The 14,522-nt window shown below is 35.3% G+C and overlaps 1 protein-coding gene across 1 annotated transcript in view; it reads right to left on the minus strand.

The window, feature by feature from the left end:
- Positions 1-1,104: 1,104 nt before the first annotated feature.
- The window catches only part of MRPS9 (mitochondrial ribosomal protein S9), a 30,702-nt gene continuing 17,284 nt past the window's right edge, over positions 1,105-14,522 (minus strand). The window contains exons 6-11 of the mRNA XM_082759255.1: positions 11,462-11,544; positions 8,699-8,774; positions 5,928-6,096; positions 4,092-4,200; positions 2,748-2,917; positions 1,105-1,438 (exon numbers count right to left, since the gene is read on the minus strand). Coding sequence (XP_082615381.1) covers positions 1,347-1,438; positions 2,748-2,917; positions 4,092-4,200; positions 5,928-6,096; positions 8,699-8,774; positions 11,462-11,544 — 699 coding nt within the window. The 3' untranslated portion in view covers positions 1,105-1,346. The remainder of the gene's footprint in view (positions 1,439-2,747; positions 2,918-4,091; positions 4,201-5,927; positions 6,097-8,698; positions 8,775-11,461; positions 11,545-14,522) is intronic.

Genomic DNA, 14,522 nt, shown 5'->3' on the forward strand with positions numbered 1-14,522 from the left:
TTCTGGGGAAGCAAGGAGTCAGAAATGCACCAGTCATGGATGCAGACCGCTGAAACCCAGTTTCTAACCTGCTGTTTTCTTCAGTCCAAGAGATTTGTGTGTCTAATGCCACCTCCTGAATTGCACTTGGGAAAACAACGACACATACAAATCACTCACAGCTATTTACTATCAGCTGCAGTGGACTGCTAGCACCTTTTGGTACCTCTGAGGTACAATATTTTTGGCATAATCTACAACAAACATGAGGTAGGGCTGCGTTCTCACACTTAGAGAAACTTAAAAAGGGCCCTGTTGCTACATCTACTGAGCTGTATTTCTTTTTGTCTGCTTTCTCCAGGCTTGAGGAACCATACTTCTTCTGCTACAGCCCAGTTCATATGGGAAAGATACAGGATATGCTTTTCCTGGATGCTCGATGTATTTGACCTCTGTCCCAGGAAGGAAGATGGAAATAAACCAAAGTTTTGCGCTTTTGGGGGAGTGCTGCAACCGCTGATCTATTTTGGAAGGCTACAATTATAGAGAGGAGGTGGGCAGCACTGCCATCACCTCCTGCTTCTGATTTTAAAAAAGTTATGACTGTTTTTGGCAAAGAGTCCAATGCTATCTTTGCACATTAGCCATATTCAGAACACGCCTCCTTGATCAGGCCCCTTGAGATTTAAAGGGTGGAGAAGATTAACTTCAGCCTAACCCCTTCAGCTCTTTCTGCATTTGGGGGAAGAAGAAAAAGCTGACTCCTCCAGAGGGTGATTCAGAGCACCTAAAATTAGATATTTGCTCTGAATCACTCCCCACTTAACCCTAGGGAGGCATCCTGGAGAAAACTGTTTCCACAGACAAAGGTTAGCCTGTGTGACTGTTCCGCTGTCAACATCCCCTCAGTTGTCAGTGTCATTCTCACTCGTTTCTCAACTCCACCATAGCTTAGGTTGGAAGTTATCACTTATCTTTGGACACCTGCGAAACAAAAAGGGAGACACTTCAAAACTCTCCAGACACCTGTCTAGGAGCTGCCTGTGAAGTCCAGAATTTAGACAGCTGAATCACTGAACATACTCGTTTCTCAAAAAGTTACAATCCACCAACAATTTCATACATTGCCACTAACCTCAGTACAGCTAAGATGGAAAGCTGGCACTCAAAATGCATTATTTCGACAAATTGTGAATTTTTTCAATTTTAAATAAATTTAGAAAAAGATGCTTTTTCAACAAAAAACATAGCAGTTATAATGGAAAGAAGTCTTTATTAGTAAATATATTTATACAACAGCTCTAAATCATAATTGTGTATCTTCTGAAGTTCTTGGAGCTTTCTGCCTTTCTTTTAAATACTCAGCTTTATCGCTTTTTCCAGGTGAACTTCCGTCGTGCTCCCTCTTGACCAGGCTTTTTTCGTTCCTTCACACGTGGGTCAACCGTTAGAAGCCCAGCTACAAAACACAGAGAAGCACCCATTTGTTTACTGTTATTAGTTAATATTGTAGGAGTAGTACGTGTGCATGACAATAGAGGGTTTCAAGACAGCCAAGAGGAAAAGTCCAGGATAAAACAAGCTAAAAGGAATTTAATCAGATCCTCCAACACTTCAACTTTTCTTTGGTAACTGAATTTTGTTCACATTTAGAACCTTTGAGCCTTTAGAGCAGTGGTCTCAGCTTTTTTTAATTGCACAATCCTATCCATAAAAGATTTTTGAGCACTTACCCCTATTATGTATATTCATTAATTTACAAATTACATACATATACTACTGAAGTTCTGGTATTTTCTTCCTGCATCACAGTAGATCTTGTGCACTCCTGGGGTGCACGCACCCCTTTTGAAAGACTAAGCATATTCTAAAACAGTGGTCTCCAAACTGTATTTTGCAACGTCCAAAACCTGTTTGGAATCACACTGATGTCCTTAAAGATACCAAATGAGTTAAAATGCCAATTTGTATTCCCAGCAAGTTACACTTGTCAGTACTGAAGAACTATAATCAGAGAAACTTACTGCAAAAATACCAGCATGAATACGGTTTTACTTCCATGGGTGGAAACAGAGTGGAAAAATAGTAACTGTCCTGCAAGTAATACACGCAGGTATTCCCTACTGGTCCAGAAAGAACATAGTTAAAAGCTCATTGTTTGTAATTCTGTATTTGCTACAGCAGTATGGCATCTAATCACTGAGAGGTATAAAGTACTAGAGAACCAAATACCAAGTAATTTCTATCTTGTTTAGGTAAATTGTCAATTCTAAAGCAAGACAGAAAAGAAGCTCCTTTAGTCTGACTAGTTCCGTGTAGTATGCTTACACTCCTTAATATCCCTTTAAAGTCAACACTCCAGTGTTTAACTTTGAGAATACATATTTTTAAACATGAACAAGGTGCAACTATGAAAGTAAAATAAAATATTAATTATCCTACTGCTCTCAAATGCTTGATCCAGATTTTATAGTGAATATACATGCATGTTTTGTGATTTTATATAGATGCAATATAAGCTGGTTTATTGACCTAACAGAGGTCACGAACAAATGAAAAAAATGCTTACATAATCTAAAACGCACACAGAAGAAACTAGGAAAAAAACCTGGAAACAATTTTTACATTCAGATCCCATTCATACAATAGACAAGGTTTCACTTGGATTATCTACTCAAATTTGCACTGATCCTTAATGATTCTTGTATTAATTCAGCTAATTACCAGAAACACACTAAGAAACATTGAAATAAGATTTCTATTCCTACCTTGCCTCATAGATTCCACCTCCTTCTCTGTCACAAAACTCCTCAAAGCTTTTGCAGAGGCTAAACGTATTGCGCCAGCCTGTGAGGATCTTCCTCCACCAGAGACCGTGCAAACCATATCATGTTTTCCAACTCTGTCAAGAAACTGGAAAGGGAACAACAACTGCTCTCTAAAAAAAAATAAAATAAATAAATAAAATTATATACATGTAGGTAAGATTATATTACGTATATTTCCTATTGTAGTATATAGAAAAACATGGTTAACTTTCAGACAGAGATCCAGGAAGACATTTATATCCCTAATGTCCTACTAAAATACACTTTGTCAGCCTGGAGAGAAGAGGCTCCAGAGAGACCTTCTAAAAGGTGTCTACAAGAAAGCAGGAGAGGAATTCTCTATCAGGACAAGGACTAATAGCTTTCAACTAGAAGAGGGTAGATTTAAATTATATATAAGGAAGAAATTCTGAGGTGATAACGCACTGGCACAGATTGCTCAGAGAAGCCCCATCCCTGGAAGTGTTTAAGGCCAGACTGGATGGGGCTCAGAGCAACCTGGTCTACTGGGGGGTGTCCCTGCCCGTGGCAGGGGGTTGGAACTGGATGGGATTTAAGGTCCCTTCCAACCTAAACCATTTTATGAAAAGCAAATTACTAGCAAGGATCATGTTCAAACTGCCAATGGTAAGTACTTGAAGATCAGTTTTGCAATTAATTTTGTCTCACTAATTATCTATGGCTGCCAAGATCTGAATATTAAAGACTGAGAAATCTCTCCCTCTATTCTTGAGCTTGGAAACCACAACATAAAATAATCACTTAGGGTCGACAAAGGAAGCTTTCCATCCCTTTTGAGAAGTCTTCTCTATAGCAAACCGCACATCTTCAAAATCTGAAGCTGTATACAAAGTGTCTTGCTTTGTTTGCTTCTACTCATTACTCTATGACAGAGTAATTACATACAAATACAATTCACAAGTCTCTCAGGAAGTTTGACACCTTTGATTATTATTTTTTGTTCAAATAAAACTGCAAGTCCTTTTTAAGGCAACCAAAATTTGAATTATCCAAATAGCCTACTTTCTTGGTATCTGCATCCCTGCAGAAAGGGAAAGAGAAGAAACAGAGCAAGGCTTACCTATCACTTCTGACAGTGCTCACTCCTGGAAACTAGGAGGAGAGGCAAGACTAATTTTCATAAAATAGACAGACAGGGGAAAAAAAAAAAAAAAAGACCAGCATCAACTGCGTACAATACAGAACCAAAAGTAATAGTATAGCATGACTTTTGGTGGCATATTTTCAGTACGTTAAGAATACAGCATTTCGTAGTGCTCTCACCTGTCCTGCAGCACTGGGAAGTAATGTAAAACATCTATTCCATTCACCGTAATTTTTCCAGTCCCATTGTCATAAACTGTTACAGTAGCTCTTGAAGTTTTTCTTGCACCTTAAAGGAATTAAAAGCAATCTGTTATGTGCCTTCAATATTCTACAAAATTTCAAATACCTAAGAAGTTAAGCTGATCTTCAGTCTTTCAAACCGTACCAGATGTTTGTTTTTTGGAGGCTAACATAATAAAAAAGAAGGAGGAAACAAGTAAATACAGACAGTGAGCAGTCAGCTTTCAATACATTTTAATCAATACTATTAAGAAGGTCAGGACCACTTTCTGGACCTGGTGAAGTCAGTGTGTGAAAATACACAGACTGTTGAACACTCATTTTACCATAAACACAGCTTCAAAGTCTTTAATATTAAAGACTTGATAAAATCATACAGAAGTTTAAGAAAATTCACATGGAAAAGGTTAACACTAAATATGCTGATATAAATAACGCTTACGCATCATTTAGCATTGTTTCCTCTGAAATTACTAGTTGCAATTCAGTTCTGTAAACACATTAGCTTCAAGTTAAAACACAACAAACTCTGTGCTAAAGCCTAGGACCAATCTTCTGGGGGCAGAAAGGAAGCAACCCTAATAATGAAACACATTAGACATTTTGCTTAATTAAGGGGGGTGATGGGACACAAACGAGAATGTTCTTGAACTTATAGAGATGTCTTTTCTTAAGATGGGTTGCACGTTTATCGAACTTCAGCAACTACTACTCTGAAGATACTGTTGAAAACTAACAGTGGATTAAATTCCAGTTTGGCTCTTTCACATCTCCTTGTTTTCGTATCATCTTGAAGTCAACCCAGTGAGAACAGAGCTCATCAGCTATTTTGCTCCTCAAGCTCTCTGAGGTTTTCGTTCTTATCCTCCTCCTACTGCTTAAGAATACATGCTCCTCTTAAACATACAGCACAAAGCGTGCATATGCAGACACAGACTTGCATGTGCTATGTCCAGGAAGAATCTTCAGGCTTTCCTACCCACGTTTTTGATGCATTAGTTTTCCTAATCAATCACCCATATCATATCATATCATATCATATCATATCATATCATATCATATCATATCATATCATATCATATCATTCTTCCACTGTGTGTCATTTCACTGAAAATGTAAGCCACTTGTATTTAGAAGATGCACAGGCCCTCATAGCTTCTCTCTAACATCCCCTGTCTCAGTATCAGTGACTGAATCCTGTCTCTGTAACATAATGTACAGTTCATCAACTTGTTTGAAAATTTAAGAATTTTCAAATTCTTTGCATTTTCCTCAGCTGTTTGTAGATACTGAAATGCCCTATTTGTTATTTGCGTCTTCAAAATTCTCATTTCTTGAATTGCCTACAAAAGTCATGATAAAGGCTACTTAGTGGTCTAAGCACACCACTTTTACACTATGCAACCAACACAGAACTCTCCATATGTGTTTGGGATCCCCCAGTTCCCCATCCTTTACGTTCAGTCAACTTTTCACAGCAAAGTCTTTTTTTTTTTTTTTGTACAATGTGCAGCACAGTGAGGTCCTCTCTACACAGATAGTACTGTATCAGAACTAATAGCTGACAGACTGTGCCAAAATCTGACTTTGTTAAACCAATCTGAATCATAACTTAGTATGTCAAAACATAATTAACAATTATAAATCCCATATACACAGAAGCATATAAGAAGAAATAGTGAAACTGTGTTGTACATACATTAATATTATACAGAAATTAGTGGGAAGAGGAAAAAAATTCTGCATCTTTACCAACCAACTTGAAATTTTTACCTTCACCGGTGCTGAAGGCCACTCCTTGCTCATCATACTTCAAGGGCTCAATAACAACTTTTTGCAATTGCGCAGAGATTTCTCTGGAAAACTTTTTTATATAATTCTCCTCGATGTTACCACATGGCATCATCACCAATTTTTGTAAAAGTTGAATAAATCTCGAATACTGTAGACAACAAGAACTTCATTAAAGGATGCAAGTGTAATTGCATTTGCTAAAAACTTTCTATTTTTATGTACTTAATCTTTCCTACTTCACTCTTATTGATGATTTCTGACAAGATGACACTTTTGCACCTACATGCTGATTTAAGAACAGCATGCAGATGCATCATTTGCTGTGTGACTAAAGATACCTGGTTCTTTCTTCAGGCAACAATGAAGCTTTAATTCAAAGTATAACCACCAACCCCTTTGTAACACAGGATTATTGTATGAGAATGAAGTTCATCTCGCTTTTAGAAAGAAAACATTGAGGGGGTCTTCATTCTTTTGTTGTCATTAAAATGGCAAAAGGAAAAGATTTTTACCTCATTTTCAGTAAGTCAGCATATTCATTGACTTGGAAATAATTTTATTTCACTAAACTGAGCCTCTTAAATGATTATATTTCATAATATATACAGGAAATACCTATCTATCTATCTTTGGCTGTTCAAGCTGAGTTGCTTTAATGTTTATGATTTCCTTTAAACCGAACAATCAAGCTATTTAAAAATTCAAGAGATACTTGACTTAAAGGGCAACCTCTTGAAATAAATTATCCTTTGCTACTGTGTGGTTCTCCTTCCCCCTTACACCTCCTCCGAAGTTCTTCAACATGTGATTAAAGAGTAAACACCACTGTGTTAACCCATTTGTGCTAAAAGCTGGGATGTCCTGTTATGAAGTGTTACTGGCAGGAGTACCAGATAGCTGGGTCACAGGATGTAAAGGTATGCCAGCTTTTAAAACGGATTTTTCATATACATATCACATCTTTATTTTTGAAGTTTTCTTAACTCACCAGTTGTTATGAAAAGTATTTTCTCTTCTGCTTCTAGAAGTTTCTGCACAAAATTAAGTCTTTTTTTGGTAATTTAGCAATCGCTTCTGCAACTCGACATCACTCAAAAAGCTACTTCTGTCTAACAATCTGACACAGATCTGTGGCAAAGCCTTCAAAGAGCAGAAATATAATAATACAAAAATTTAAAAATTATGGTGGCTGTAGGTGAAGAAAGCTTATAACAGTTCATTTGCAGAGTGAAAAGAAAAAAATCAATAGCTTTGATTTTGTTTAATACAGCAAACACCACAGAATATTTTGTTGCAGTGGCAAAATAATAGAATTTGAGTGGGTAACACTAGCAGCTCTTACCTAGGTATTTCAAATGCATTTAAACATTAGTGGGGCTTTGGGGTTTTCACATGTTGAGAAGCCAGGACATAAGTCTTTTTTTTATAGTCTACTGCAGTCTATCTTCACAGACATGTAGTGTACAAAACCAAGCAGAGAAGAACACCAAACTGGTTGGTTGTACAACTAGACCAGTTTCTGGGACTCTAAGAGGAAAAACAAGCATCCCAAACACAGGAGCTAATGAAAACACTGAGATTGTAACTACTACTACTAGGAGCAAGATAGCTGAAATCTCCTGGGTAGATCAGGATGGAGAACTTACAACAGCAACTTCTAACTTACACTTACGGACATAAAACTGCTGAAAACTTTTCCACTTTACTCATAGACAATAAGCCATGACATGTTGCTGTCTGGATGACAAATGAGCAAAGAGTACGTTTGCTGCTGCCATGCTATTCTGTAATGATCTTGTCCACAGGGCAAAAAAGTGATTCAGTACTGCTTCTAAGTGGAAAAAATATTTGGAATGCTCAGTGTTAGATTCTCATACTCAAGCTTAAACTTCCCGAAGAAAACCGAAGTTGGTCACACAGACTAAACCTGCTGTTACAAATCTAATGCTATTTAGGGGATTGCAGGAAAAAGCTCTGAATAAGAAAAGTGGATGACTATCAGGCTTGATAGTCTTATTCCCAGAGAAGCATGTAAAGTACTCCAAATCTTGATACTGATACAGCCTACTGATACTGGCAAAACTACAAAAATCCTCTTCTCTCCTCCCATACTTCATATCAAGGAGAATGTAAAAAGAGCTATCCCAGATGAGACCACAGATCTATTTAGCTTTATATCTTGTTTCTGATATTTGATTCTGTAGCCAATTGCTAAGAAAAGGAATCCTTAGTTCATCCTTCTCTGTGACTTTATCACTATCATGGCCTTAAGATTTAGTCAAACACCCTCTACAGATTTACCATTACACAAATCCATCACGTTTCGCCATCTTGAACATTCACCCTTTCCCTAAAATAAAGAGAAGAGGTTCTAGCCCTGTTTTTAATCTGTAATTAGAATAAATAACTATTTATTTCTATTACAAGCTGTCACTATGCTCCATTTTTGTTAACACAATTAGATGAAAAGAGACAAGGCCTACCACAAAGCTACCAGAAGAAAAAATGAACTTATGTTAGCAACAATGGAAAACCCTTAATTGTTCTGTACTATGCTAGATATAAAAGGGACACAGGGTAAAGAGAACATGAAAATAATGTAGTAGTGCTGTAAACATGTGCATTTTATGGAAAGAAAGTTCTTTTGAAGAGCACTTGCCTCTATGTAATGCCTTTACAGTATCCAAAAATGCAGAGTCCATGTTTTTAAGACACAAGCCTCCTTAAGATTAGAAGGATTAATTACTTACATCATCATCTGACAGTTTTTCTAACAACATTTCTTCCAATTCCGTCTTAGTCAGCCATCTGCTGCCAACCAGGTTCCTGTTTAAAATATCACATATATCCTCCCTTTAATTAACCATGCAATTAGAGTTACATCACAAAGGACCACACATACAGTCTTAGCTCAGAAATATATTTTCCATCACAAATGAATACAGATCACATTCCCATAGTAAATAGAAAAAGGCCTACACTGATTTTAAAAGATCTTTTGAAAGAAATGGTAACGTCACATATTGAATTTACCAAATTAAAATTATGTATTTCATTTACACATTATTCATATTATTGAAGTCTGATATTGAGCAAGATTACTCTTGCAAGAATAATCTATCTTCTCCTCAGCTTAAAACTTAGTTTGACAAATTTGCTGCTAGGAAGAGTTTGGTTTATTAGCAACAAAGAAACACATCAGAAGGCAGGATATTAAAAAAAAAAAAAAAAAAACTTAAGCAACAAAATTTTGCCTGTGGTCTCCAATTCTTTGGCTCAATACCAAACTCTACTAGCAGTAAGTATGGTCAAGGTACTAATGCAGCAATAACAACCATACTGTATTTTAACTACTATATAAACTCGGTCTGCTCAGTACAGAAACTGAACCAACAATAGAAAAAGCAGAAGTTAAGAAAACAGCCTCATACAGAGATGTTAACACAAATAAAAAAAAAAAAGTGTGAAGTCTTTGGGAAATATGTATCATACAAAGTGTCTGACAAAACAGAATGCTACCATGAATATACACATCAACTTTATCAGGTAAATTTAAGGCAAAGCACTAACTTTCTTACCTCTGTAGGATTTTTTTTTTAATTTTATATATATATATTTAAAGAAGCAATCCTAATGAACAAGCTCTGATTCAGAAAATCATTCCTACTCAAGGTGATTTTAAGTAGTACTTCTGAAGTTCTGATTTTCATGTTTTTCTGAGTCAGGGCATAAGAAATATTTACTTAGAGACAGTGCTGGTTTTAACAGAAATCTTAAGAAGTACCTAACCCTGACAGCTTCAAGTATATAGTATATGTATTTACGTATAGCTACTTCCAGTGAAGCCAGTGATTTATTTAGTTTAAGCTTATAGCTTTTTGCACATTTAAGTCTTTCAAGATCAGGTTCCTACCCCACAGTTAATTTTACAGTGTGTCCATGACAGATTGCTTGCTGGAAAAAACAAAAACAAAAACAGTTCCTACCAGCCCCTACCTACATTGAGGAGATGAATTATTGAGGCTAATCTCAAAGGAAGTACTACATCCCTTAAACCCTTTAAATTCTCAGAGTTTTTACAAACATAACAGAGGAAAACAAAAACTTTCAACCCTGACCACCTTTAGGTCATTTTTCACATCAGTAAATCCACTGGCTGAGCTCTCTAAGGTTATTTTTCAGCAGCATACACCAAGAAACTAAATTCATTTGTTCTCGTCTGCTTAGAAACTAATACAGATCTATAATAAAACATTCTGTGGCTCACAGGACACTATATATATACACACACACACACACCATGACCAAAGATGCACTTCTGGTATTTAAGAAGGAAATAATCTCAACAAATTAACCCCTTCTCTTCCTAACATAAATGATAAATGGCTGAGATTAAGAAGTGACAAACCAACACGATGTGCAACTGGAACGGCGCACAAACCTGGCCAGAAAATACACAGCAAGAACATAAATCAAAATTTTTTTCCAGTGTCTGAATTGTAACTATATAAAAACTGGTAAACACTGAAAACAAACCTTCCTAGCTGTATCCATTTCTTTTAGATACTTGCTTGATTTCACATTCCAATATATCAAGATCTTTGCAGAAAAATATATTTAAAAAAAAGATCAAGAATGCAGCCTAAGAGAAGTGAACAGTTTATAAAACATATATCCATTTCAAAGACAACCCTGACAGTATGCACTGAGAAACCAACAACTATAGTATTTCACAGCTTGTTCTGGTTAACATGCATCTTTTCTGTCCAGTGGCTATGGCCAAGCTAAAAAGCTTACTATGCACACCAGAAAAGTTAAAGAAAAGAAAGGAAACCAAATCCAATTACCATTAATGGTGATATTAGAACAAACCGAACCAAATAAACTTTTCTAAAATAAGTACAGCTTTGATGATTCAGCTGTACAAAGCCATTAGAAAAAAATAATGGAATTAACTATTTTGATGCTCTTCAGAATCAACATTGGTAAGTAAAAATATTCAAGAACAGCAATCAATGAAAGACTATTAAAAAGCTCAGCTTCAGATATTAGGATTTTTCCAACAGTTAAACAACATATTTGATATTTACACAGGCCTTATTTTCTCATAAAAATCTTACTACCCTTTTCAAAAAACTTTACTAAAGAAATAATTAGGAAACTTCGTATATGGACAAAGAATACTGGATATTCTCTACATATTTTCAAGTCACACTTTTGAATTTTTATATAGGAGAGAACATTGAAAAGAGCTGAGATATATTAAATAGCAAGAAATATAGTTGGGGGTTCCCTATTTCAGCAGTGAGCACTCCACACATACAGATTACACACAGACCTTTCAACCTGAAATTAACATACAAATATTCAGTCAGGGAATAGGGAAAAAGTCTGAGAATGTGTTAACGGAATAAAAGGCAGGTAGGATGGGAGACTACGACATGTGCCAAAAACAGCATACTGAAGCATTTTAAGGAAAGTAATATCAATATGGAATCCAACTGGAAACGTACTTTTTTTCCTTCTGAGGTGGCAAGTCTTGAGCTGCCAGTTGGTCTTGATGTTTCTGAACATTTAGCAGTTTTTCATAGGTATCCTACAATATATACGAAGAAGAATTTAAATGCATTTTTTCATTTGTTATTTGATTTTATTATGTATAACATGCTTATGTGGTTTTGGCCTCCAAACATCTAAAACTCAAGAGGTTAGAAAACAGAGCTCTATCAAGTTAAAAAAAAAAAAAAAAAAAAAAAAAAAAAAGAGCACATTAAAGCTAAACCAATAAACATTTAGACAGTGGGTGTAATATTTTCATATGTAGTTCAAGGTAATTAATTTTGAATTGTGCTGTTGTTCTTCAGTTTGTTGCCTTCTTATACGTGCTTTTACAAAAATTCTCAAATGTATACAGAAAAGAAGCTACGTTTATATAACGGATATGCCTCCAGAACATACTGCACAATCTTTCACAGAGCATTCGCATTTTAGCTTGTCTTTCTCAAAATAGTGAGGAGATTTAAAATTGTAAATTATTTCATTTAGCTAGATTTTTTTACATTTGAATTGTCAGCTCTATCAGTAGTCTGTATCAATCAGAACTCCCTCTTACCCAGGCACATCCACAAAAACATACACAATTAAATTTATCATAATCAGAATTAGTTGTGTGGTTTTTTTTTTGTTTGTTTGATTTGTTGTTTTTTTTTTCCTTTCCCCTCCAAACATTACAGATATACTGGCTCTACATTTTCAGTACTTTTTTCCCCCTCAACAGTTTTCTCAAAATTCTTAGCTATGTAACTTCAAATCATGCTGTGACAGGGATTTACAACTTCAGAAAACCAAAAGCAAAAACATCCATAAAGCCACACAGCAGATATTACATGAGACATGTTTTTTAATAAATTATCTTCAGTTTCTTAATTTCAGAAACTTTTGGAATCTATTTTGTTTTAAAGTATTACATCTAATACTAAGAATTACAGCAGTGATTTAAACTAGAAATAGGAATATCTGGAAAAATAATTACAAATAATATTGAAACAAAACAGAATTGTATTACAGCAAAGTGCTTGAGTGTAAAATAATTTACTTTCATTAACAAGTGAAAGTACAAAGCTTATAACCACTTTCACATACTTTAATAATGTAAGGACTTTAGCAAATACTAGGGAAACTACAGATTAGGAATTACCGGGAACAGGGAAGGATCTTTTTTTTTTTTTTCCTGTACTACTTACAAAGAATAGACTATTAAAAGAAAAGCAAGACAGAAACATACTGTTAAAAATTAACCACTGAAATTCCAGTTCTTAACACAAGTAATGTCGTGACTTGCAACAGGATGCTATGAGATTTCTGCAAGTTTACAATCTTTTTTTTTTAAACAAAAAACAAAAAAACAACAACTTGCTTAGTTACAAACATCTACTGTCCAAGCTCATTTATCCATTGATATAAAAAAACACTGGCTGACATACTAAAAATATGTGTACTTAAAGTACATGAACTAAGAACAGATTGCTATCTGAGCTGCACTCGAAGCATTTAAACAGGGACAATTCACTGAGGCCTTTGACGCAGGTCATCGATGACATTTTTAACAGCACCGTGGAACAGAAGTATTTTTGGAATAACTCCACAGTATAAAATCCTGCAGTACAAAACTGCCCACTTTTCCTTGAGACTGCACAAGAACTCACATATTATAGTGATATGCCTTCCAGAAATCTTTCAGTTTTGACAGAGATAACCCATTTCAGGTAGGAACTAGGAAAATTTTTCAATTTAAAACATACTCTGACTTTACAAACATGAAACATCACATAAAAGGGCATAACCAATCATATTTTCATATACTCCCAAACCTCAGAAATACATCCGTACCTTCTTATCTTAGAGATCTATGGTAGCACTACTTTGGGTATCATTCATATCACATCATCTTTCATAATCCTAACAGCTCTATTCAGAGCTGACTATTAGGCTGCAAAAAGTTTTCTGTGCAGGCAAAACAGGCACAAGGTTTGGGTTAGAAGGTATGAGATGTGCCTGACACCAAGAATTTTTTTTATGCATTTGTAGTTAGACTGGAAGAAGAATGAGTATGGAAGCTGTCGTGGGGATGGAAGAGAAGGGAAAAGGATTTAGCTGCAGGTCAGGTATCTCTGGAAAGTCCCTGGAACAGGGGCTTCAGAATACTTTGAGTATTGGGAAATCAGCAAACCAGGCACAAAGATGATATTTTAGGAATTAAGATGATCTCTTTAAAATGTTCAGGTTAAATTATAGAAGCAATGGTCATTAAAAAAAAAAAAAAAAAAAAAAAAAACACCAACAACACCCTAACTAAAAAACCTTTACACAGGAGATGAAATCAAATAAAATTAGAAAATAGTATTATAAAACATTTTGGCATGGAAGTCAAATTCTAAATATAATTTCCTGCATATTTCTGGCAATTAAAGTGGACTTGAATCTCTAGTGAGATAAAATTTTGGTCTTAAGCATTAAGAAAAAAAAAAATTAATGCAAGCATTTAATGTCTGTAGAGAGATGAAGTCAACAGACTAAAGAACCACTCACTTGTGCAGTAAAGTACATGGATGAGTCTTTGCAAAATCAGGAATCGCATGTAATGCCCAATAATTTATCTGACAAATCTTCACTCCCCACAGGCTAAAGAAAGCGTCTGAAGACACACTTGCTTTTTCAAAGCTGGCAGGTGAAGATTTTACTAATCACTTCAGGATTCAATAGTCCAATTCATGAATGTACACATCTGTGTGTCTTGTAAACTCAGCTAGTACACAATCAAAATAGCTGATTTTACAAGATTGGCTATGTGCTAAAATGCTTCCATTTCTAATAGAGGTATCAAATTTCAGATCTGTGTAAGGATGAAGTCTTCTAAAACACAAAGCAATATTCTTCTTTTACCCTACATAAAAATTTTGGGAAGAAATTAGCAAATGGAACCCTAGAAAAATGAGGGTTTCTTGGTCCTTTTTTTTTTTAAATGGGAATTTAGCATTGTAGCATTTTGGTTAAAATATGCTGCAGAGCTCATAT

The sequence above is a fragment of the Aythya marila genome (genome assembly GCF_965140915.1).
Source record: "Aythya marila genome assembly, chromosome: 1".
Classification (NCBI taxonomy): Eukaryota; Metazoa; Chordata; class Aves; order Anseriformes; family Anatidae; genus Aythya; species Aythya marila.